General features: G+C 38.0%; 1 protein-coding gene across 1 annotated transcript; it reads right to left on the bottom strand.

The window, feature by feature from the left end:
- Positions 1-22,077: 22,077 nt before the first annotated feature.
- LOC145127601 (uncharacterized) lies at positions 22,078-23,435 on the bottom strand. Its single transcript, XM_079062766.1, has 2 exons — positions 22,701-23,435; positions 22,078-22,611 (listed from the first exon to the last, which is right to left on the bottom strand). The coding sequence occupies exons 1-2, from the start codon at positions 23,433-23,435 to the stop codon at positions 22,078-22,080; spliced, it is 1,269 nt and encodes a 422-aa protein (XP_078918892.1).
- Between the last annotated feature and the right edge of the window lie 4,056 nt (positions 23,436-27,491).

Here is a 27,491-nt window from a genome sequence, read left to right as displayed (position 1 = left end):
ATACTTTTCCTGAATACCATTAATAAGTCAATGATTGTTTTATCATAGGGGAAGGATTTTCACTTCGTACACTACATTATGATAATCTGTTTATGAATAAAATCACTTACAATCCAAGGAATACATATTCATTATGACTATGATGGGCAAATCATGGTCGTTCGACATATTTCGGGGATTCCGGTGAGATATAAATAAGGCCCCTCAAAGACCTAAATTGCATAGAAATCCAATCATTATGAAAAATATATCTTCTAGTACAGCTTTAGCAGGAAAATCACAAATCATAGAATAAAAATAACTACTAAGTAGTAATAAAAAAAATACCTTATGGATAGACTTGTCTCTCAGTTGTTGTTCATTTCTCCACCTTTTCCTATGAAATTTCAAATATCACTATAACAACACATAAGAAAATATAGCAACATATAACATACATAAATGTACACGCAAATGAAAAAAATATAGATTCAGTTTATCATTCACTATAACAATTAATAAAATAAGAACTAGCAAATAAATTGGAGTTAACATGTCACTTTATCACTTACTCAGAAAAAATGAAATAATACAAACAATTCAATAGACATTGAATTTATTTGAGGAGTTGTAGTTGTGTTAGTCTGACAATATATTTGTCTACTTTGACCATTAAACACTATTTTACAAATCCTAAACAATTTGGTAATAAAAAATAAAACATTTAGTGAAAATCATTAAACCAAATCCATATTTAAACGTACAATGTCTATGTTGAAAGATAGTTAAATGTGACATGTAGAGGGTAGTTCACTCGACATGTATGATTCATCAAGATTGGGTATGAAATATGATGAATGCGATGCGTAACTTATGTATTACGTTTCATGGCTGAAACTGCATTGTTGAATAACACGAAATCATTAAACATTAACATGGCCTATAAACTTTTTGTGTGTGACACATAGAATTGCTTTGAACATGGTGTAAGCTGAAAAATTTAATCATGCATGAGCCCTAAGGTGTACGGGTTTCAGAGCTCTTCAAGGGCAATTTTAAGGTTTCAAAACCAGATTGTTGGAGAAAATTGAAGAGGGTTCAAAGGAGAAAAAAATATAGTCATCAAAGTGGATTAAGGTATCTCAGTTATCCTTCAATTATGTTTTAATACCCGTTATTGGTGGGATTGAAATAATTTATGGAAATGGGTTTAAATGACTTGAATGCATAATATGTTGTAATTAGAAGTGTTGTGATCATGAGTTTAAGTTTCTTGTGGTAAGTTTATGGTGGAATCCATGTATTTGATTATGATGAATTCAAACCCTAATTGGGTGATTTGTTAGATAATGAAATCAAGATTATGTCTAAATGAATTAAGACATATAAAAAAATTATTCGTGGAGTATAATTGACTTTGATTAAGTATTGGATTTAACATAAAGTTAAGCATATGAACACTTATGAATGAATTCATGAGATAAGTGAAATTAAGTTGATCTCTTAATGAATTAAGACATGTGGATGAGATATTTGTGAAGCTTAATTAATTTTTGTTGGATTTTATTCAAAAATTTTGGTGTCTAGAATGACAAAATTGACAACGGAAGCATTAAGAATTTAAATAACATAAAACTATTTATTCCAACCAAGGATCATTCAGCATGAACATGAAAAATTAAACACAATCATAGACGGATTAAGAATTAACAACCTTTAAAGACTTTGAATCATCTTGTGAGGTTGCAAGTTGATGGAGATTACAAGAACACAAACGAGAGTTCATGTAGAGAATTCCACCAACAAGTAATAAAAAAACTTTGGATGCTAGTCCTTACTTGCAATATGAAGCTCTTAAGCCTTTAAAAACAAAACCAACTTTTGTCTTATATGAGAGTTCAAAGTATCAAATTAAGCTTCTTCTTTTGTCTTAACCATTTAAGAGAGACAAAAAAGGATATGAGAAGCTTTATCTCGGTTTTCGAAAAGAAGAAAAAGAAAGGTTGAAAGAATATCATATTAAGTATATAATACCTTCCATGTATTAACCCGTTATGCCCATACTCAACCAAAATGAGAAAATACATGCTTTAGAAGCATGTATTGGCATAATTATTAAGCATGGGCTTAAAGGGTTAATACATGAAAGGTATTAGATACTTAACAAAAAAAAGTCTTTCAACCTTTCACCTCCTTCTTTATGCAAACCGTGACCAGTTTCTCATATCCCCTTTTTCTCTCTTAAATAGCTAAGACAAAAGATGGATCTTTGATACTTTGAACTCTCCTTTAAGACAAAATTTGGTTTTCTTCTTAAAGGCTTAAGAGCTTCATATTTCAAGTAAGGACTAACATCCAAAGTGTTTTATTACTTGTTGGTGGGACTTCTCTAAAGGAACCCTAGTTTATGTTCTTGCCATCTCCATGGTTATGTTTTATCTTTCATGTTCATGAAAAATTATCCTCAGTGAGAATAAAATAGTTTTATGTTATTCAAATTTATAATACATTCGTTTTCAATTTTATCGTTTTAGAAATCGAAATTTTAAATAAAACCCAACAAGTGGTATCAAAGTCATTTTTTCAAGCATGGTTAGATTATTAGATTATTTGGATAATCTTAGTTTTTGGAAAATATGAATGATTTTATTATTTTAAGAAAATAATCATACACATTTTCTAAGAAAACTTTAAAAAGTTTATAATTATTATTTTTATGACCAAAAGATTACATGCACTTTTTAAGTGATAAAAGCTGTCTTGGAAAAATAGAGTTGTTTTTATATAAATGTATATTTATTGTGTATAAACAAGCCCTGGACCCCTTGTGATGTTAGTTATGTTGTTTTTATAAATTGAGTGTAATATTTAATTATTGATATGGTATCTAATAATTAAATAGATTGTTTTTCATCTTTTTTATTTTTATAAATAATATATTAGTATTATATTAGTTTTTTTATATTAAATATAAAAAGATTGAAGAATATGATCATTTTCGTGCAAGCCATGGCAACTTATGTTTTTGATGAGAATTTTTCAACACTCCATAAATTCTTAAAGAGCTTGCTAAAATGGTTGTTTTAGAAAGTGGGAACTTGAAGACATCTCTTGGAAGTTATGGTCCCTTAATGTCCCTTAAGCAAATCAAAACCATTGACCAAAAAGGGCTTAAACAACTTAGATCTAAGAGATTAAACTAGAAAGGTAGAAGCTTGAATCTTTACAAATGGTCCAGAAGGTGAAATCAAAGATGAGAAGATGTTGCTTGCTTGATAATTGCACCAATTCTCCTCTACTTCCTTCAAAGAGCACCAAAACCACTAAAGATTAGCCAAACCCACCAAGAGGGATTAGGGTTAGGGTCTTCTGAGGATTAAGGGTGATGGAGGATGATAATGAACACTAAAATCGAGTTAATTGGGGTTTAAATACGAAGAAACCCCTAAAAGATCATGGGCTTGTGCTGAAGCCTTCCTCACGTCGTGACGACATATGTGTCACGTCGTGACCACGATCCATATATGTGTTCCATCATTTGGTTGGTCACGTCGTGACACGTGTTTTTCCACAAAAATCAAGCCTTTGACTCCTATATGCCCTATTTTGAACCCATCTGGAAAACGGATGTTACAACTCTCCCCCATTTAAATTAAATTTCGTCCTCGAAGTCATCCATTACAACTTACTCTGCCTCACCAGATGATCATGCTAGAACTTCTTGAATTCCGATTAGGACTGAGAAGTCATCCCATACAGATGACCGCCTCCCAACACTACTATCAAAGCCCAATCTTAGCAGAATACACATTCCTTGACAAAGAAATGAACCTTAACACTCTGTCCTCAACCAACAAATGAAAATCCAACTGCTTTGCCCGAAAACTGAAAACCCTAAATCATGTCTGACTTCCAGACATACAAAACCATCTCATCCCCTATCCATAATGACTCTACTTCGCAGCTTAAGCCGAACGAATCCCTCTGACTCTGAATTATCACGCTGATAATTGGAAAACAGAACCCTGACCATTTGCTGATTCCAATAACCTTTAACCTTAAAACAAAGGCGACTCCTAACACAAGTCTCAATCATTAGTGCCAAACCAATACATTACTCACATCCTGCTAAATAAAAATTTGAGTATTCGATCTATCTAAGATCTCCTAAATCCATGTTGATCTTGTAATAAACTGGGTTGCAGAATCCTTGACTGTTTGCTGAGGTTGAGAACCTTACACACGGTCACACAACGAGACTCTGCCCAAGAGTCTAACTAGTAAAGGATACCCTAGCCTACCTACCACACAGATCCAACCTGTTGACCACTGAGCGTCCCTCCTCCAAACTTGTTATGATGCCCAAACCCCGCCAGTTACTACCAGGTCCCACCCCCATGAGTCATGCACTTACTGATTAACAATACACTAAGACACCATTTAATCCACTTGAACGTTAAGATCACAGATTACGCTGATCTTGCCAACGTTCCATCACTGGCCTGGGGACTCACCACCAACACCACATGCCTTAAGCATAACCTCAAATGAATAAATGGTCCTCTCACCCAAGATAACATAACCAATCAGTCCTCGCCTATGGGTCTTACCCAAGCAAGCATAACCAAACAGGTCTCGCTCATGGGTCTCAACTAAGATAGCATAGCCAAATGGGCCTTGCTCTTAATTAGGAGTTATACCAGACTAACCACTGATACAACTTTAACAGCCCTCCTGCTTTAACACGGAGCGGCTAAATAACAAAAACGAGTTCAATTCAACCCGAACGAAGGCTGTGATCCCCTCACAGTCTTACAAGAATTCATGCAACGTCGAAACACATATTATTGGAGACTAGGGGCCAATACGTAGTCTCGCAACACTTCTACTATAGCCATGGGCCCAACCCATGGTCTTGCCAACCATCCACAATACTGAGCCAACATCAACATGGACGAAACCTCAACCTGCTAAAAGCCAAACAGACGTATGGGTGGTGTTTCAAAACCCCAAAGCCTTCATTAGAGAAGAACAGACAGAGAGGTTCTAACACAACCCTCAATTTGTACCTAGACACGAACCCATAATGCGCCGCTACTGATGCTTCACGTCCCTAGAAGAGATAACCTGAATCCTCAACATTTTCCTCCCTGAATACAACTGACCAACGATCCTTATTTCTTGCATAAACCTCGACTCATACCACAACCAGAACTGGTTATCTACTTGTCCTAGAATATGAAATTCCACACTGATTCCCTCTAATCCAAACGATTCTCCCACACTTAGATCCAACTACACTCCTCAGTACACAACCACCACCATCCTGATCTTCACAAGAACTAAGATTCCATGACCAAACAAGTTGGGTTACACATACCCCAAAAACGGATTAAACACTTCGCTACTCTTGCCAAAAACAATTGTCGCATCTAAAGCACCTTCCCTTGATACAATTATAAATCTTTGAACAACCTCAAATGATGAAGAAGAACGAATAAACCCACTATAAGAATAGATATATAACCCATCCAACGACTCACTTACTAGCTGGCAAGACCCAAGTGAACACACATCAATTACGCCTGACAGTGTATAGATCACAACAACTCTTACCCAACTAACAATAGTGGTCGGTTCAACGAGCTAACTGACCCTTCAACTGACATCCAACCTGAGTGGCACAAGGACCTCTGAACTCTATCATTGCTATCCCAGAAGGGACAACTGGCTACAGTGAGATCTTTTCCTAAAAGCCTCCGATGCGAGAACCACACGTATAACCCTGAAAGCATGAATCTGATAGCAACTCGCCCTTCACTCGCGTTCTGACCAATCCCTTGCACTCGCATTCTGACCAATCCCTTATACCTCTCAACCATGAGAGATCTAAACCATCTCGAACTCCAAAATCCAATGAACTTACACTGCAACTTGCTTCGGCCAAATGCGATGCAACCAACACTCAGCTACTCCCACCTAGGGCTCACGCTATCACTGACTGTCGCCTCCTGAACTGATGCCTATAATCGACTCAACTAGATATCCTTCAAACATGATTCTCAGCATCCAAATTGGCATATGAGAAACCCTCGAATTAACCAGGCAATCATAAAGAAACTACGATCCTTAGGTGGAGACTTAACTAAACCGAACATAACGTCTCATACACACAATCACATAACCATAAGAATATAATAAAATCATGAAGGAAGCAAATATGATACATACATGCAACAACATATTATGGAACTCGGGTCTCATCCTCACCACTGGATCCTCAACCCCGCCCTCGCGGTCATCTATAATCCTCACCGCTACACTTATTAACCTCGGACAGTCAGCCTTATTGTGGCCTACCTGATTGCAGTGAAAACATATTGGACTCAAACCCTGAGGATAATCCTTGCTAAAATGACAAGCCTAGCTAGCAACTGAAATAACCCATTCCTTTCTCACGATAGTTCCCATCTTAGTCCTCCCACACTTGGTACAATGGCCTCGACGCTGATGGCCTCCCGATCGTGAATCCTAATTATTGGGCCTCTTTTCCTGGCCCACAACGGTCTGACCTTGCTCCAGTCTGTGCCTTCTCCGAAGCTGCATCTCAATATCCCGCTCCCGGGCTCTAGCAATCATATCATCCAAGGTCTTGAAGCCTGAAAGGCTCACAAACTCCTGAATATCATCATGTTGTATATCATGGTACTTCATCTTCTTCACCTCCTCATCTACAGCGTGTTGTTGAACCAGCAAGGCACTCTCCCTGAACTTAGCGGTGATCTCTGTATTGGTCTCCGTCATACGTCGAAGGTCCTAAAACTCCATCGTCAACTTTTGTACCTCAAAGGTCGCTGCAAACCCTGCCTTGAATTCTGACACAAAATTTGTCCAAGATATGGCCGCTACGGACTCAGCTCCTAAGAACTAACCAACCTCCTCCCACCAGTCATGGGCTCCATCCCTCAAAAGGCAAGATGCAAATCCTTCCTTTGATTCCTCAGGGCAAAAACTAGTCCACTGAGCATTCTCCATGTCAGAAATCCACTGCCTACTAGTAATATGTTCCTGCCTCTCGAAGAACTCTAAATCTCTACACGCCTTGAACTCCCGAATAGAGAGAGTATGAGCCCTGATGTCACACCCCCAAACTGAGATAGTGGAAACATTTAGGGGTGGAGGACGCCATGTATAGTATCACAACAATTGCATCACAGTAATCAAAGCAAACACAACCATTACATTTAATAAGTAGAATATTTAAATTTGTTCGATACACAGGTTGTATAACAACAAAATGTATAACCAAAAGTATAAAAGACGCGACTCTAAAAGCTCCGTCTTCTCAAAAACCTGCGGGTGTACATGTCTAGCGGTTCCCTGAGAATACAAGCGGTTTTGAAAGAGTATCAACATTTAAGCTGGTGAGTTCATAAGTATGTTTTTGTAATGAAAACCTGTCTGTGAATCAGTAAAATGTTTGCATGTTCTCAAGAAAATCAAATATTTTCTTTAGTAATGAAAAGTAGTCTTAAACCCTAAGACCAAAATGTACGTTCGTTACTGTATCCTGTAGTAGTATATGAAAATGTTAGTCTATATGCCTGGTTACCACCAGTTGTATTGTATAGTGTGTTCTGAACGAAAACCTTTGTATGAAAACTCATGCTATCACTAATAATGTATAATGTGTTCTGTATGAAATCCCTGGCTACCACTAGTATGTATAGTGTGTTCTGTATAAAAACCCTGGCTAGCACCAGTATGTATAGTAGTTTTATTACTTAAAATAAAACCATGTATTTGTATTCCCTGGAATCCTCCAGTTGTAGTGTATGGTAGTTCTATTAATGAAAATAAAACTATTTGAAGAATTGAAATCCCATAAAAAATGGTTAGTTTATATTGTTGTGAGTTTGGTATAACCGTGCTTGATATGACCTAGTGACCTTTACGACGTTCTTCAGGCGTCGGATGTTATGACATTTGTCACCCGAGGCATGCCTGCCTAGCTGTAGCTAGCAGTTTAGGTGTAGGATTGTCAGTCCGGAATAGATCTATTCACAAATCTCACGTTCTACCTCCAGGAGACTCTGGTTATACTGTGGTAGGATTTAGTTCCGCACCCCGAAGGGTACAATTGAAGTAGTGCCTCACAACCCTGTATTAATTAGTTTACGTGTAGTGTTGTAGTGTTCTGTTGTACTTGAAACTGTATGTATACTTGTAGAGTAAAAGTAATTATACTTAAATAATTATTTAGTATTGTACTCTTGTTTTCAGAAAATAGTATTGTATGCCGTAAACTATATCTATTATAGTTTATATGTTTGTTAATGTATAAACTCTAGAATTGATAAAACCGTGTGTTGAATCCCAAACTATACCTATTATAGTTTGCATGTATGTTATGTATTCGATTCATGTATTATACTGAAAACTTTGCAATTATGGTTGTATGTTGAAAACTTCCCTTATGCTCAGCATGTTACAAAAGGGATAAAATATCTAAATATTTTATAAAATGTAATGATCTCTTGGTTGTATCAATTGCGTAAGTTTTAATCCTGTTGAAATCATTTATATAAGAACACAAAATTTCTTTGTGTTTTGCTTGTATCCCCCCTGAAAACGTTAAAAACAGTAAAAGTGTAGGGGTATGAACTCACAGTTGATTATGTGCACGTGCTTGACAGCAAAACCGGAAAGATGACCCTCGAGTTGGAGTACGCGGAATTAACGGTATCCTAATGATAATTAACACATAATTGTATTTAAATTAGCGAAACCATTATTTAAAGTGTTAGAAAACACTTGATTTTGGGTTAGGAATGTTACCGAGACTTGTTTGAAGTGGAAAAAGAGGGTTTTTCGGCCAAGGTTCTCGGTTCAAGGTTGTTTGCGGCCGTGAACTGGGTTTGCGGCCTTTGAAGATATGAAGACTGTTCTTGGTGTTCGTGGTGTTCTTAGTGTTCTTGGTGAAAGTATGAAGATTTGAAGGTTTGTTCTTGAGGATATGAATGTTCTTGGGAGGTTCTTGGGAGCAACTTGAGAGATTTTTCGGGTGAAAAATGTGAGAAATGAAAAATCTCTCCGAGAAAAACCTTTATATCGGTTGGGTTTAGGGTCGGAAACAGGTTCTCGGCTATAAACGGGTTTACGGCCCAGGAGTTTACGGCCCAAGGGGTTTACGGCCGTAAACGCGTGACTGGATGAGTTTGCTGATTTTTCGAGGGAAATCTTGATTTTTTGAGCGTTTTTGGTTCCGAAAACTTATATAACCTCTAATTATATATTTTAGATTATTTTTTAACCCATAAGAACTTAACGGCACAAATAAAATTTGAAATTTTATTTAACGGAAATTGACTTTTGTTGACTAGAAAGTATCGGGTTGTCACATCATCCCCCCGTTAGAGGGAATTTCGTCCCGAAATTCTTTCTAAAATGAATACAATAATGGACTAGGGAAAGAGATATGGATACTTCTGTTGCATCTGGTCTTCTCGTTCCCAAGTGAATTCGGGTCCCCGCTTGGCATTCCAGCGAACCTTCACTATCGGGATGCGACTTTGCTTCGTTCGTTTGACTTCTCTATCCATGATTTCGACTGGCTCTTCCACGAAGTTAAGACTCTCGTTGATCTCGATTTCATCGAGTGGAATCACAAGAGTCTCGTCGGATAGAAACTTCTTAAGATTTGACACGTTGAAGATGGAATGAATGTTGCTAAGCTCTTGGGGTAACCGGAGTTTGTAGGCTACGGGGCCGATCCTAGCGAGGATCTCGAATAGCCCAATGTATCTTGGATTTAGCTTTCCAGACTTTCTGAAGCGTATCATGCCATGCTAGGGTGAGACCTTCAATAGAACGCGGTCACCAACCTGGAATTCCAAGGGTTTTCGTCTTTTGTCGGCGTAGCTCTTTTGTCTATCTCTGGAGGCTTTTAGTCGTTCTCGGATTTGCACGATATTTTCGGTGGTTTCTCGAATGATTTTAGGGCCAGTGAGAGTGATATCAGGGACTTGAGCTCTAGTTAGCTGCGTGTCACCCACCTCAGCCCATCACAGAGGGTATCTGCACTTACGACCATAGAGGGCTTCGAATGGAGCAGCCTTAATACTAGTGTGATAGTTGTTGTTATAGGAAAACTCGACCAGGGGCAAATGGTTATCCCATGACTTGCCAAAGTCGATAACCCACACTCTCAGCATGTCTTCAAGGGTTTGAATGGTTCTCTCACTCTGCCCGTCCGTTTGAGGATGATAAGTTGTACCCATGTCCAGCTTAGTTCCAAGAGCCTTCTGCAGTGACTGCCAAAATCTCGAGGTGAATCTGCTATCTCTGTCCGATATAATGGATACGGGCACCCCGTGCAATCGTACTATCTCTTGGATGTAGGTTCTAGTCAGTCTCTCCATTTTGTATGTTTCCTTGATTAGTAGGAAGTGGGCGGACTTGGTCAGTCTGTCGACGATCACCCAAATAGTATCATGACCACCCGGTGTCTTGGGTAACTTGGTAATGAAATCCATTGTGATCTGCTCCCACTTCCACTCAGGTATCTATGGCTGCTGGAGTAAACCTGAGGACTTCTGATATTCTACCTTGACTTTGATGCAAGTTAGGCACTTGCCCACGTAGGTAGCAATCTATGCTTTCATGTTTGCCCACCAATAGAGTTTCTTGAGATCCATATACATCTTATCTGAACTTGGGTGAACGGAGTATCGATTTCTGTGAGCTTCGTTCATGACAATCTCCCTGTAACCACCAAACTTTGGGGTCCAGATCCGGTCCATGAAGTAGTAAACTCTGTCTCCCTTGATCTCTAAGTTATTCTCCATTCCCCTCAAGGCTTCATCCGTCATGTTCTCTGGTTTCAAGGCTTCCAGCTGAGCCTCTCTAATTTGGGCGGACAGATGGGAATGGATTGTCATTGTTAGTGCCTTCACTTTGCGACCAGAGTACTCTTTCCGGCTGAGGGCATCCGCTACCACATTGGCCTTGCCGGTATGATAGCGTATTTCACACTCGTAATCATTGAATAACTCTACCCATCGCCGTTGCCTCATGTTAAGCTCCTTTTGGTCAAAAATATGTTGGAGGCTTTTGTGGTCGGTGAAGACAGTGCACTTGGTTCCGTAGAGGTAATGTCTCCAGATTTTCAGTGCAAAGACCACTGGTCCCAACTCAAGATCGTGAGTAGTGTAGTTGACTTCGTGTGTCTTTAGCTATCTCGAGGCATAGGAAATAACCTTTCCTCGCTGCATAAGTACACAGCCTAGCCCCTGATTGGATGCATCACAGTAAACTACAAAGTCTTAAGTACCTTCAGGAAGAGACAAGATAGGTGCGCTACACAGGGCTTGCTTCAGAGTCTGGAACGCAGTGTCTTGTTGTTCTCCCCAACTAAAGGTTACACCCTTCTGAGTCAGGGTAGTAAGCGGTTTAGCGATTCTGGAGAAGTTTTGAATAAACTGCGATAGTAGCCAGCAAGTCCCAGAAATTGACGGATCTCTGTGGGCATTCTCGGTGCTGACCAATTCTCGATTGCCTTAATTTTGGAAGGGTCCACGTGTATGCCTTCTTCGCTAACCACGTGACCCAAGAAAGTTACCTTCCTAATCCAAAACTTACACTTAGAGAATTTCACGTAAAACTTTTCTGCTCTCAGTGTTTCTAGAACTTGTCTTAAGTGCTGGCTGTGTTCTTCCTTGCTTCATGAATAGATAAGTATATCGTCTATGAATACTATCACGAACTTGTCTAGGAAGGGGTGGCACACCCGGTTCATCAGATCCATGAATACCGCGGGTGCGTTGGTTAGACCAAAGGGCATCACTACAAACTCGTAGTGACCATATCGAGTCCTAAATGTTGTCTTAGGAACATAACCCTCATGGACTCGTAATTAATGGTACCCTGATCTTAGGTCTATCTTTGAGAAGTAGCTGGCTCCTTGGAGTTGATCGAAGAGGTCGTTGATTCTGGTTAGAGGGTAGCGATTCTTGATAGTAAGTTTGTTGAGCTCACGATAGTCTATGCACATCCGGAAAGATCCATCCTTCTTCTTAACGAACAAGACCGGTGCTCCCCAGGGTGAGAAGCTTGGTCTAATGAATCCCTTGCTGAGCAGTTCGTTAAGTTGGCTGGATAATTCCTGCATTTCCGCTGGAGCTAGACGATACGGGGATTTGGCTACAGGGGTAGCTTCAGGAATTAAGTCGATTCGGAACTCGACTTGGCATTCGGGAGGAACTCCTGGAAGATCTTCGGGGAAGATATCGAGAAAGTTACAGACTTCGGGGATTCTCTCGAGGTCTTTAACTTCTTGTTTTTCGTTGACAACATGGGCTAAGAATGCGTGATACTCCTTTCGCAGGTATTTTTGGGCTTTAATACAAGAAATGATGCGAAGGTTAGTGTTGAGTTTGTCGCCATAGATAACGAGGGTTTCGCCAGACGGCAGATTGAGGCGAATGGCTTTTTCGTAACATAGGATATCATCAGGATTGAGGCTCAACCAATCCATGCCGATGATGACATCAAATATTTTTTATGGATACCGGCATAAGGTCGATGGGAAAGGAATAATCGTTTAGGGTAAGGGTACAACCTATGAATACGTCATTAGTGCTCTCTTTCGTTCCGTTAGACATCTCGACGATGAACGTTTCGGTTAGAGGTTGGGATTTATGCTTGAGTAGGTGTTTAAATGCATGACTGACAAAACTCCTCTCCACACCACTATCAAAAAGAATGCATGCATAAGACTTGTCGAGGAGGAACGTACCCGTAACTACGGTGGGATCAACAACTGCCTCCTCCTGACCCATTGCTAGCACCTTCCCCGTCTTGCCAGCAGTCGTTGCTTTTGGGCAATTCCTCTTGTAATTCCCGGTTTCACCACAACCATAGCAGGCTTGGCTTACTCCAGCTCCAGAAGCCTGATTGGTTGGTTGGACTTGTGCTTTGAAAAAACGGGTTGTATGCCCCTTTTTGCCACAATTGTTGCATTGCATGTCACGGTAGGGTCCGTGATGATGGAAGTTACATTTGTCGCACCTTGGAAGGGTTCCAGCATATCTACTGGTAGGTGCTTGAACAGTGGGAACAACAGCAGGAATGGTAGCAGCATGGACTGCCACTGTTTGTTGCTTCTTGGAGGGCTCTTGTGAAGGCTGGCCCTTACGCTTGTTCCATAACTTTTTCTTTCTACCACTCTCTTTCGGTAGTTCGGGAGCGGCTGCTACTGGTTCATGGATATCCCCGTGATCTATCAAGGTCTGCGCCACACGCTTGGCGCTGTCGAATGTGAGAGGTTTAGCAGCCAAGACGTTCCCCTGAGTTGGGGGTGTCAATCCCCATATGTATCTCTCAACTTTCTTGCTTTCCGGGGTGACCATCCCGGGGCAGAGAAGAGCCAGGTCGCTGAACCTAGCAGTATAAGCAGCTATGTCGGAACCCTTCATCTTCAGGTTCAGAGCTCCTGCTCCAGCTTCTGCATTTCGCACCGCGGGCAGTATTCGGCGAGCATCAGCTCCTTCAAATCGTCCCAACTCATGGCATTAGCCACCGGAAGAGTTAGGGATTTGACTTGGCTATTACACCAAGTTAGTGCTATGTAAATGAAGGTGCACGCTGCAAACTTCACCTTGTTGGTCTCAGGGAACGCACAGATCTCGAAGATTGATTCGATTTTCTCGAACCAACGAGTTAGAGCAATGACACATCCATTGCCGTCGAAGGATTTGGGCTTCGCGTTCATGAAATCCTTGTAGGAACACTCCTTCGGTTGTCCCTGGATACCATCGAGGTTAAGGGGATGGGTACCACTACCCGGTCCGCTAGTGCCGCTAGAATTGATTAGCGACATGGAGGTGGCCACAACGGCGGTTACTGCTGCTTGGAAGACAGCAGGATCAAATTGGGGTGGTGGTGGCGGCGGTGGATTTGTCGAAGTTTTGTTTTTCTTCTTAGTGGACTTCTTAGGAGCCATCTTTCTCTAGAATGAGTCAAGAGAAAATGATGGTAAGTCTTTTATGATTCAGAGTCAGGTGATATTGAACAAGATACATCTCAACCTGATAGATAAAGTGTTCTATTAAGCGATTTTACAGAGGAAGCCTACTAATACAAGTAAACAATCGCTAGAAAATAAATAGCAACACTTGGAATGAAATGTCTACAATGTGTTTGGCTCTAAATAAAATACTTCTATAGTATTTTAGGTTGTGTGTTTTGTTCTATTGTTCCCTTTTTGTATAGTGTTTGGTAAGTTTTAGACTTGCTGCAACACCACCATCACTCCCAAACACATGTTAGTCGTATCTCAAATAAATATAGTTGATCAGGATATATTTATCCCAGATATGATTACATAATTGTCCAGGTTTAACAGCAGTGTCCAACATCTAAATACTTTTGTTTTGTTCTTCTCGTGATATTGATTATGGTATGTATGCAGTGTTAGTATACTTCTTATAAAACACTTAGATTTTAAAAGTATACTTTTAGTTCAGAGTGCTTCGGCCCCTTAGGGTTTATAGTTGTATATCATGTAAGGTTTGATATACTCAATTCACTATAAACAATGCTCTGATACCAATCTGTCACACCCCAAACCGAGACGGCAGAAACGTTCGGGGGTGGAGGACATCATGTACAGTATCACAACAATTACATCGTAGTAATCAAATCAAACACAACCATTACATTGAATAAGTAGAATATTTACATTTGTTCGATACATATGTTGTATAACAACAAAATGTATAACCAAAAGTATAAAATATGCGACTCTAAAAGCTCCGTCTTCTAAAAAACCTCCGGGTGTACCTGTCTACCGGTTCCCTGAGAATACAAGTGGTTTTGAAAGAGTATCAACATTTAAGCTGGTGAGTTCATAAGTATGTTTTTGTAATGAAAACCTGTGAATCTGTAAAATGTTTGCATGTTCTCAAGAAAGTCCAATATTTTCTTTAGTAATGAAAAGTAGTCTTAAACCCTAAGACCAAAATGTACGTTCGTTACTGTATCCTGTAGTAGTATATGAAAATGTTAGTCTATATGCCTGGTTACCACCAGTTGTATTGTATAGTGTGTTCTGAACGAAAACCTTTGTATGAAAACTCATGCTATCACTAATAATGTATAATGTGTTCTGTATGAAATCCCTGGCTACCACCAGTATGTATAGTGTGTTCTGTATAAAAACTTTGGCTACCACCAGTATGTATAGTAGTTTTACTACTTAAAATAAAACCATGTATTTGTATTCCCTGGAATCCTCCAGTTGTAGTGTATGGTAGTTCTATTAATGAAAATAAAACTATTTGAAGAATTGAAATCCAGTAAACAAATGGTTAGTTTATACTGTTGTGAGTTTGGTATAATCATGCTTGATATGACCTAGTGACCTCTACGACGTTCTTCAGGCGTCGGATGTTATGACATTTGTCACCCCAGGCATGTCTGCCTAACTGTAGCTAGCAGTTTAGGTGTGGTATTGTCAGTCCTGAATAGATCTATTCACAAACCTTACACTCTCCCTCCAGGAGACTCTGGTTATACTGTGGTAGGATTTAGTTCCGCACCCCGAAGGGTACAATTGATGTAGTGCCTCACAACCCTGTATTAACTAGTTTACGTGTAGTGTTGTAGTGTTCTCTTGTACTTGAAACTGTATGTATACTTGTAGAGTAAAAATAATTATACTTAAATAATTATTTAGTATTGTACTCTTGTTTTCAGAAAATAGTATTGTATGCCATAAACTATATCTATCATAGTTTATATGTTTGTTAATGTATAAACTCTAGAATTGATAAAACCGTGTGTTGAATCCCAAACTATACCTATTATAGTTTACATGTATGTTATGTATTTGATTCATGTATTATACTGAAAACTTTGCAATTATGGTTGTATGTTGAAAACTTCCCTTATGCTCAGCATGTTACAATAGGGATAAAATATCTAAATATTTTATAAAATGTAGTGATCTCTTGGTTGTATCAATTGCATAAGTTTTAATCCTGTTGAATCATTTATATAAGAACACAAAATTTCTTTGTGTTTTGCTTGTATTCCCCCTGAAAATGTTAAAAACGGTAAAAGTTTAGGGGTATGAACTCACAGTTGATTATGTGCACGTGCTCGACAGCAAAACCGGAAAGATGACCCTCGAGTTGGAGTACGCGGAATTAACGGTATCCTAATGATAATTAAACACATAATTGTATTTAAATTAGCGAAACCATTAATTAAAGTGTTAGAATACACTTGCTTTTGGGTTAGGAATGTTACCGAGACTCGTTTGAAGTGGAAAAGAGGGTTTTTCGGCCAAGGTTCTCGGCTTAAGGCTGTTTGCGGTCGTGAACTAGGTTTGTGGCTGTGAACTGGGTTTGCGGCCGTGAAGATATGAAGGTTGTTCTTGGTGAAAATATGAAGATTTGAAGGTTTGTTCTTGAGGATATGAATGTTCTTGGGAGGTTCTTGGGAGCAACTTGAGAGATTATTCGGGTGAAAAAGGTGAGAAATGAAAAATCTCTTCGGGAAAAACCTTTATATCGGTTGGGTGTACAGTCGGAAACGGGTTCTCGGCTGTAAACGGGTTTACAGCCCAAGGGGTTTACGGCCGTAAACGCGTGGCTGGACGAGTTTGTTGATTTTTCGAGTGAAATCTTAATTTTTCGAGCGTTTTTTGTTCCGAAAACTTATATAACCTCTAATTATATATTCTAGATTATTTTCTAACCCACAAGAACTTAACGGAAGAAATAAAATTCAAAATTTTATTTAACGGAAATTGACTTTTGTTGACTAGAAAGTATCGGGTTGTCACACCTGATATGACCAGCCACAATCTTTGCACGAAAATCCCCAAGCCGCTCATCCAGCAACTCCATGATCCCCTCCTTGATGGTACCAAACATCACATGAGTCGCATCCAAAATACCGCGAGTGATCTTAGACGAAACGAACTCGTGGATCCTCTCATCAATCGGCTCAACACCAGAGCCTGAACCTGAACGAGAACCAGAATCTCCTCCACAATTTCTCATCACCATTCTGAAAAGCAACCATATAAATGATCTGAACATACCCAAAGAATCCTCATTTCCCTAGGCTTCTTAGAATCCTCAAGACTTTCCTTGATTCGAGTACGGATCATGTGCTTTTAGTAGTACGGGCCCAATACTACATTTCACACCTATCCATACTTTCCTCAAGGATCATCCTGAATCCTCTAAGTCACCTTCTCAAACTGATATTCCTAAAACCCGCTAAACAGCACACCATTCCCATTGAAGCACTTCATAGGCTCTCTTAAGATCCCGACCTCACCATGCTATCAGCTACTGAAGAACTCCTACTAATGTCAGCTAACCACTTCATGAATACAATTACATGAAAAAAAAAACTTAAATAATCCTTCGAATAAAAGACCCTACCCTACAACGGTTAGACTCAAACGAGAGTCGTGCAATATGGCTAATACATCATTCTATAACTATTTAACCCTTGCAACATGTAACTTAACATATTCATTTAATAGTCAGCTCACATCAATATGGGTCCCACAAAGCACAAAGAAAGCAACATTCAGAAAATAACACTCTATAGGCTACAAAACATAAAAAGCATCCTCCAACTCACTTGCTTCTGCCATACTAGGAACTTCTACCAACATTGCCTGTTGCCTTATGCATGCAAATTATACACAAGACGTGATCAAATAGATTGTCGAATAAACGATTCTACCCTAAGCCCACAACCAAACGAGGAATATGAAATGAGGCTAAATCAGTCATTCTAGGGATATATGATCTTAATCGTATACAATTTTTAAACATACAGTTAACAATAAATTCCACCCACATAGAATCCAAATAAGGCATAACATCCAATTCCTTCTAGGCTACAAGGCATCACGAATCAGACAATTCTATCATGCAGTTCCTGAAGGTATCCTTAGTCCTATCCAATCAAGAATGTACCAAATGTGTGCTTTAGGCCAAGGGAGAAGCATTCGTACCCAACTAATAAACTTGAGAACATCATCGCCAGAGTGTTAAGATGGGGCATGTTGAGTTAAAAACGTAATCATCGAGGATTTGACTTGACGGATTGCGGTGAGAGGTTGGACAGAAAATGCCATAAACTTCATCAACAATAAAATCAAGTAAAGGAAGATACTCCAGTCACTAAGGGGCATTGTTGGAGCGAAGAAGTGACATTCGACAATCGAGGCTCCACAACCAAGCGAGGGTACTATGAGCCGAATACTCACCCTAACATGAATCGAGACATTTGTTGTTGGATTTATCTAAATAGGGATCGGTGTATCAGTTAAGAGTAGCTTTGTTCTAAGACAATTTTGTCTTTAAGAAGCAATATAGCAGGTGTAGTACTTTATGTCCCCTTGTTCCGTTACACTGTATCATTATAAATATGTGCTACTCTTTCCATTATAAATAACAGTTTTCCACTTAATGAATCATTATAAATATGAGCTGCTCTTTCCATTATAAATAACAGTTTTCCACTTAATGAATATAAGTGTTCTACAAGTTTTCTACTTTGTTCTTCATGTCATTGAGCATTCATATTTGTATCTCGTTTACATTTTTATTTTTGTTGCTGTAATTTTATATTCCGCAATAGCCTAAGGACTTTAAACTCTATCATAGTTTCTTTATATTGGGTTGGATGGATAGATTGAATTAATTAAAAACCCTTATGAAAGTTGTTAAAGTTTATATTATGTTCTGGCTAGTTTTTTTCTCAGTTGAATTTATGCTATTTAGGTTGTTATAAACAAAGGTTATATCTTTATAAATGTGATGTTTTCGCTTATTGGTAAATGTTTTTCATCTTGTGTTCTAGATTTACGTTACTTTTTCATCAACCAATGAGCTAGATTACTGCCCCAGGTTATATAACACAACCGTACTATATGAGGTTTTAGTTCACGTACTATGATATGTTTATTGTTTGCTTTTAAAGATGATGGTGATAATGACTTGACAGATGACACTATCTCATGATCAAGATAAGAAAAACAACCATTTCAACACTAGCAAATATTATAACTTGTTAGAATTGTAAAAAAAATTAAAATATAACCTCAGTTAACACATATTTTAATTGAAAATTTGTCTTTTCAAAATAAAGTTCAGAATATTAAGTTTTTCTTGGATTTAACCTAAGTAAATGACTAAACCATAGCGACGTGTACTTAAGAGGCAAATTAACTCAGGAACTGAACTCACCCGTCAAAACAAATTCAAGATGTATGTTGAGACAAATATCGAGAAATTTTATTTGGTTCGTCTAAATTTATTGAAATTAAATGACAACACCAAACAACTTAACTTTAATGGAAAGTTTTCAGAGTGTTGACGAAATAATGCACGGAAGGGAGAAAAGGTAAATGCTTGTACATGAACATATTGAATTCAATTTTAGTTGGCAGCTGGATTGCCATCTTACTAGTCATAACATTCAATTTTTTCGGGTGAGCCATGTTAATACATCATCTTTCGTTATTTTGCATACGCTACAACCTTCTCAAAACCCTTCTCAGTATCGCCCTGTTATAACACAATATAAATAGCCCTACAGTGCTATAAAATAATGTCACTACAACGAATATAAATATTCTACGACATATTTTAAGATTAATAAAAACGTGTAGCATAATAATTGGGTTTTACAAAAATGAACGTGCAACAAAATCTGAAAAATTAATTATAGTAAAAGCATGATATTTGTTTGTCACACTTACATCCTTAATAATGTGGAAAACTGTTGACAGTTAAGCAAAATGTCAAAGAGAAAACGTGGAAATATAATAATTTTATCTACATTTTCAAGTCCTCTCTAACAAATGAAATAAATTTTTTTTTGTCATACTCTCATTCAATTTGTCAAATGTTATTTTGTGATTATTTTAAATTAATTTTTTTCCACATGTCATTTTTTGAGTTTTTTTTATTTTATTAAATTATACATAATATTTTAATATAATAATTGCAATAAAAATAGTAATAATAAATAGATATCAATTTCATTAATAAATTTACATTTTAATTTCAAAATTAAAGCTTATTAGTTTTTATTTATTTATTTAAATTATTTGTTTAAATTTAAAAGATAAAAAACATTTCTATTATAATAATTCATTATTTTTTTATAAATTCAAAGTTCTCAAAGATCTTTATATTTAACTTTTTTTAATTAACTCATTTAATACGTAGTTCTCACAACTAGTATTATTATATTTGTTTGTCAATTACTTCCTTAATAGTTCTCACATAGTTATACACACTTTTAATATGTGTAAATATGCAAAAATTTATTCGCACATCTTACATTAAACTTAGAGTAAATTATAGAAACGGTCCCTATGGTTTGATCCAACTCATAATTTTGGTCCCTAAGTTTAAAATTTCATAGGTTACGTCCCTATGGTTTGTGAATATTATACTGCAGGTCCTTGCTCTATATAAAAAGACCAAATAACCATTTATTTCTTTTGTCTTCTTATTTTAACAATTTATTATGTGATAGGTCAAATTTGTTTGATATGGATTGCTATCAATTTTTTAATTTCAACCATTTAAATAAATCTAAAAGCTCATTTTTTTTTAAACTTTGGTCTTAAAAGCTTTTGAAATTCTATTATAAATACGTAGTATATATATATATATATATATATATATATATATATATATATATATATATATATACTACGTATTTATAATAGAATTTCAAAAGCTTTTAAGACCAAAGTTTAAAAAAAAATGAGCTTTTAGATTTATTTAAATGGTTGAAATTAAAAAATTGATAGCAATCCATATCAAACAAATTTGACCTATCACAAACATATATCATATATATGATACTATATATAACTATTTTTAAACCCTAATAATCATCTGTAATAAACTCTCTGTAAACTTAGTTCCCAAAGTCTTCTACCCATCTTAGCCTACGCCCCCATAATCTTGCACTTATCCCACCTCCAAAAGGTTATTCGGTCACTCCTTTCCGCTACCTCAACCATCACACCAAAGCATAAACCCAAAGCCAGTTCTGAATGGTTAACCATTCTTCTCTTTAGAAGACTTTCGTTGTACTCTTTATAAACAAAAATAGATTTCCCCCATTGTCGCCACCATCCTCAGCCAGTACCGCTACCAGCGAGCCACCCCATCGCACCACCTGCGAGCCACCCCAACTCACCACAAGCAGACCACCTTCACCGTAATCTCCCCTACGGACGACACAACTGCTAAAAACCACCACGTCTCACCAACACCATTAAACCCTAGATCTATACCGCTATCACCATCACGATCGTTCACATCCATCGCCATCGACACTACTATTGTGCACCATTAATTCTCGGTGAAACCTATAAACCCCAGATCTACACCATCTCCACCACCACTCCTAGCCACGACAATCGACACTGTTGACTACCATCACGAAACCCTAGATCCATACTCAGTCTCTCCGTTTCTAATCAACACTATGGTTTTAAGCTACTCACTCATCACAACCTCTGTTTCTTAGAATTTGTTAGTAATTTTGAAAGGTAGCTAGAGTACTATTTCGTAAATGGAAAAGAGAAACTATGTGTGTTAAATGTAATGTGTCTGTAGCTGGCAGTGTGTGTATCTTATAGTGTATCTCTGAATGCCTATGTGTTATTTAAGGACACAAATATATTAAAAACATTACTGTAATTTGTAGCAATTCTTACCACCAACAAAGGCATTGTACTTTGAAATTGACACAGGGACGAATGTGTGGGTAACCAAGAAAAATGAATCCTTTATAATGACCTTTGGTGATTTCTAGAGCCTTTTAACCCAACAAAGGCATTGTAGAAATGCAAATATTGATCGTTATTTCAGTTTTAGGAATATCTAATTGAAACTTTTTGCTTCAACATTCGAACCTTGTAGCATATTCGGATTTTTTTTTGGAAACGGCAAATATATTTATAAAAAGCAACATGCAAGAAACTAAATCATGAGTAGTGTACAAGTACAAAGAGAAAATAACAAGTACAATAGTATTTTAGCAAAAGGGAGATAAACTCCAATCAATCCATCTAGCCTTAACACCTTGGGTTCGGTACTTAAACCATGTGTATGTTTGAGAGATCACTTCATCCGTGATTTTTGCGGGGTTCACCCTTGTTTGTTTGAACACCGTGTTGTTTCTCGCCATCCATACGAACCATAAGAGACCATAAACAATCGCATTCATTCTTTCTCTCTTTTTAGGACAACTACCCCAATTTGCCGCGAAATTAACAAAGTCAATGACATTGTTAAACTGAGTAACCTTAATTCCACACCAGTTAAATATCCAGCCACGCGCCTCTCTCGCCACTGAGCAATTGATCAATAGATGATCACCTGTTTCTTTTTCCAAATTACAAAGTGGACATGTGGCTGATTGTAGTTTTATACCCCTTATTTCCAGATTTGCTGCCACCGGTATGCGATCTAAGAGGGCCCTCCATATAAAACATCTTATTTTCAGTGGAACCGTCTTGGACCAATTTATTTGTGCACCTGATTGTAGGATAGCATTCTTTGCATCCAACTATTTTCGGAGGGAATAAACCGTATACTTACCATCTGTACTTAACTTGAATCGAAAACAGTTGACCACCGGTAGGGTATTAGTATCACTATCAGGGAGCATAGACTTATGAAATCCGATAACACGTCATCCACCATCTGTTGAACTTTCCAACACCAATTGAAACTATCAGTCTTGATCCTGTCATTAATTGTGCAAAGCTTCTTCTTTTCCAAACTATATAAACGTAGGAATCTTTCTTGTAGTGTGAGTGTGCCACACCACCGGTCTTTCCAAAAAAGAAAGGAGGTGTTTGATGATGGGATCATTGTAAACAAATCCTGGTGATTTACATCATATTCGGGTAGGGATTGTATTGCTTTGGCGATGTTGCACCATGTCCCATTTGCTGATTTTTTTGCTATTATCGTAACTGGCCTCTTGTTCAAGTTGTGGATTGAGATTATACATTCCTTCCATAAACACATATCTCCTGTTTTTATCTTCCACCACCATTTTGTTAATAAAGCAATATTCTGCGCCTTCAACGTTCCAACACCAAGACCTCCATCAGATTTGGCAGCAACCACTTTTGGCCATGATACCCAATGAATTTTGGATTTGGGATCGTCACCACCCCATAAAAACTTTCGTCTCAGTTTTTCTAAGTCATCCAGGATCCCTTTGGGTGCTTTAAACAAGGACATATAGTACGTGGGAAGACTATTTAGAACGGACTTGATTAACGTGAGGCGTCCACCAAAAGATAACGTTTTTGCCTTCCATACAGAGAGTCGAGATTGAAATTTATCAATTATCGGTCTCCAAAATTTCTTTAATGCCATATTTGCCCTTACGGGCACACCAAGATATGTAAACGGAAAAGATATTTGGAGACAACCTAGAATTTGTGCCTGCTGAGTAAGGTTTGAGTCCTCAACACCAATCCCAAAAAGTCTCAACTTCTGGAAGTTAACTTTCAATCCAGAACTTATCTAAAAGCATTTTAAAATCCTAGCCAAATTCTTAATCGATGAATTATCCCATTTACCCACAAAGATCGCATCATCTGCGTAAAATAGATGCGAGACAGTTGGACCATTATTAGGTAGTGTAATACCTGAGATGAAATTTTGTTCCCGTGCACTTTTTAATACTTGATTTAATCCCTCCATGGCACTTATGAATAAGAATGACGACAGCGGGTCCCCTTGCCTCACCCCTTTTGTGATTTCAAATTCCTCGATTGGTGATCCATTTACCAAAACCGATGCGCGCGAAGATGAGAGACAAGCATGTATCCATTTCCGCCACTTAATGCTAAACCCCATCTGTGCCATTATGGAATCCAAATATCCCCAGTTTAAGGAATCAAATGCCTTTTCGAAATCAACCTTGAACATATATAACTTTTCTTTCAATTTTTTGGCCCATGAGTGTATTTCATTGATTATCAGTGGTCCTTCTAATATGTGTCTCTCCTCAATATACGCAGATTGCACCTCTTCTACTACTGTGCCAACCACCCTTTTCAATCTACCAGCTAGGATCTTGGCCACGATTTTGTACATGCATCCTATGAGGTTGATCGGTCTATACTCTCCAAGTAACATAGGGTCCTTTATCTTTGGTATTAGGGTGATAAAGGATGCATTACATCCAAACGCAAACTTCTTATGCTTCTCAAAGTATGACACAAACCGGATAATGTCATGATGTATCAAATCCCAGTTATGTTTCAAAATCTTGAAAGTGTAACCATCAGGGCCCGGCGATTTGTCACCACCACAACTCCAAATAGCTGCCTTGATCTCATCAATTGTGATTTGAGCATCTAATAACTCACAGTCGACAGTCGTAAGTTTTTTGAAACCATTACCGATCAATTTCGGTCGATTTGGCCATTTGTCTTTGAATTTATTGGCAAAAAAATCATGTACCTCCTTCTTGATATCAGACGGCTCAGTATTCCAATCACCGTTTATAATTAATCCGTGCAAACGATTTTTCCTGTTTTTGCTTTTTACCGCCCCATGGAAGAATTGCGAATTCTCATCACCGTCTATGAGACACCGAATTTTAGCTTTTTGTTGGAGATCTTGCTTGGCAAAATTTTCCATTTCGTGAATTTTTGCCTTGTGATCTCTTCGTGTATTAATTTCATCCTCTGACAGTCTTCTCGATTCAGCCATAGTCTCCAATTCCTCCACCTCCTGTTTTAATTGACTTAGTAATTTGGATTCTGCCTCAGACTCCAAGTTAAGCCACTTTCCAATTGCCTTCCTAACAAATTTGAGTTTTGCCTTTAGAAACATATCAGGGGTCCCAAAACCTTTAAATGCTTTCCAAGCCTGGGTAAAAGCAGCGTCAAAGCCATCTCTTTGCATCCATGAGTTGAAAAAACGGAATGGTGGTGGTCCAAAGTCTTGATTGGATGGTTTGAGAACAATTGGTGAGTGATCAGAGTACTCTCGAGGTAAAACAATTACGGTGGTAAGGGATTGATGTATGATGAAATTTGAGCACACGAGGAATCGATCCAATTTACTCAATTTCATCCCATCGTCACGCAAATAAGTGAATTTCTTACCACCAGAGTTGAATTCTTGGAGTCCCGCTCGTGCAATGAACTTGTTAAAATCCTTGGCAGTGGTGCGACAAAACCTTGAGTTAACTCTTTCGTGTTCATATCTAACCGCATCAAAATCCCCCATGAAAATCCAAATACCATCTATGCTTCGTTTTAAGTCCAGTAGTTCAGTCCATAATTTTTTCTTATCAGATATTGATTGGGGACCATAGACATTAACAAATATTGTAATGCCAGAAACGCCATTCCAATGCCCCGAAACAGCTAAGAAATGCCTTGAAGAAAAAGTATGAGTTTTAACAAAGATTAACGGATCCCACATACATACAATTCCACCTGATCTTCCAACCGGGTCAACAAACTCAACTTGGAAATCTTCATTCCCCCATGCTCCAACGAAATCAATATTATTTGAGTCTTCTACCCACGTTTCTTGTAATCCAATGAAATCTACTTTTTGTGAATTTTTAAGCTTTCGGATCCAGTCAATTTTGTGTGTATCACCACACACCCTGATATTTAGGCATAAGCAATTCATTGAGGGTTTTTATCGACACCATCTCCATTACCAACAACATCCAGAACAACTGGATCTTCATTATCCACTTGAAATCCCACTTTTCTGCCAATGTGAAGCATGCTGGAGATTTCGTTGCAAGAATTATCATCATAGCACGAATCGAATTTTTTCACCTGTGTGGCCGTCACCACCCGGTCATGGGATAATTAAATTGGGCTCATCATATGCAATTGGGTTGGGCTCAACACGTATATCTGTCATGGGCTCCACCAATTGATTGGTGTCATCACGTTGCATGTTTGGGGATTCACACTCTAGGTCAACAGAGGTTTTATTCACCTTGGGAATATTTGGAGAGTTAATGCACGGGGACGATTCAACTTTCACTACAACATTAACACCCTATGGCGACGACGAATTCGGACCCTATACCAACGACATGTCGCCGGCATAGTCGTGTCGGCATAGGTCATTAGAGTCGTCGGTATACATGTCGTCGGGATAGAGCCGTCGGCATAGTCGTGTCGGCATAGGTCAATAGTGTCGTCGGTATAGATGTCGTCGGGATAGAGTCGTCGGCATAGTCGTGTCGGCATTTGTCGATCATATTTTCGGGGATAAAAAATAAAGTTTTATTAATTACCTATAGAGACGACTTGTCGTCGGCAAACCTATAGCGACGACATGTTGTCGCCACAGGCTTTGTCTATTACGATGACAAGTCGTCGCTATAGGGTTTTAACAGGAGCCAATGACATACCTATAGCGACGACTTGTCGTCGGGATAGACACTGTTTGTTTTTTTTTCAATTTTAAAGATTTAGTACATTGCCATTCCTGCATTTTTAACAAATCCAAAACACATTCCAACATATATCAATTGAAATACATTAACTAAGTACCATTGTTCAAATTCAAAACATCAAATTCTAGTAGTTAACTAACATTGTTCAAAACACTAAAAAAACATCAAACATCATTATCATAATCTTCTTCTTCTTCTTCTTTTTCTTCTTCTTCTTCTTTTTCTTCTCCTTCTTCTTCTTCTTCTCCTTCTTCTTCCATCCTTTCGGCAACTTGTTGAGAGGTAGTTGCTTGTGTGTTAGAGTTGAATAGAAAGTTAGGAAATGGTGGTGGTTGAAAGCCCGGAATACATGCCGCCAATGATGCATTATATTGTTGCAAGTATTCTTGCATTTGTTGTGCATCAAATTGGGATTGAGATTGGGGTTGAGATTGGGACGATTTTGAAGTGGAAGGTCGTTCATTTGGAATTAAACCGAAGTTGGCGGTTGGTCTCCTACCCACCCCGCGAGCATGCCCGCGTCTTGTCCCAAGGGCACGTTCTAAAAATTCTTCCTCGTCTACTATTCCGCCTTCCCCAACCTCGCTTTGCATTTTCTCATATTCTTCTTGAATTGTTTCCTAAAATAAAGAAAACAATAAACATACGTTAATTAAAACAAACAACTAAACTTAAACATTAAAATAATCATAATATTCATTAAACAAAAAACTATAATTAATAATAATATATTTAAACAACACATTCATTTCGTTTATCACTTACCCAATCTTCTTGTGCTCGACTTGTACACCAACCCGAACCTTCTTTGTAGCGCATTTGTCTCCAACCCTCAATATGTTGCGGCTTCATTCCCATTTTTTCCTATAATAAGTGAAATCAATAAATATTATACAAATGTTAATAACACTTTTAACTAATACTAATATATTTTATTACCTCTAAATAACGTCGTTGAGCATAGGATCTACATCCGTGAGCACTTG

Source organism: Lactuca virosa, chromosome 7 (assembly GCF_052849685.1).
Source record: "Lactuca virosa cultivar CGN04683 chromosome 7, Lactuca_virosa_CGN04683_v6, whole genome shotgun sequence".
Lineage (NCBI taxonomy): Eukaryota > Viridiplantae > Streptophyta > Magnoliopsida > Asterales > Asteraceae > Lactuca > Lactuca virosa.
The sequence above is the reverse complement of the archived record's forward strand: the minus strand, read 5'-3'. Positions and strand labels throughout refer to the sequence as shown.

Excerpts from the sequence above, each read along its gene's own strand:
- LOC145127601 (XM_079062766.1), bottom strand. The coding sequence starts at position 23,435 with ATGGCATTAAAGAAATTTTGGAGACCGATAATTGATAAATTTCAATCT. Across the intron at positions 22,612-22,700 it reads TAAGTCTATGCTCCCTGATA|TTGGATGCAAAGAATGCTAT; the intron begins GTGATACTAATA and ends CTCCGAAAATAG.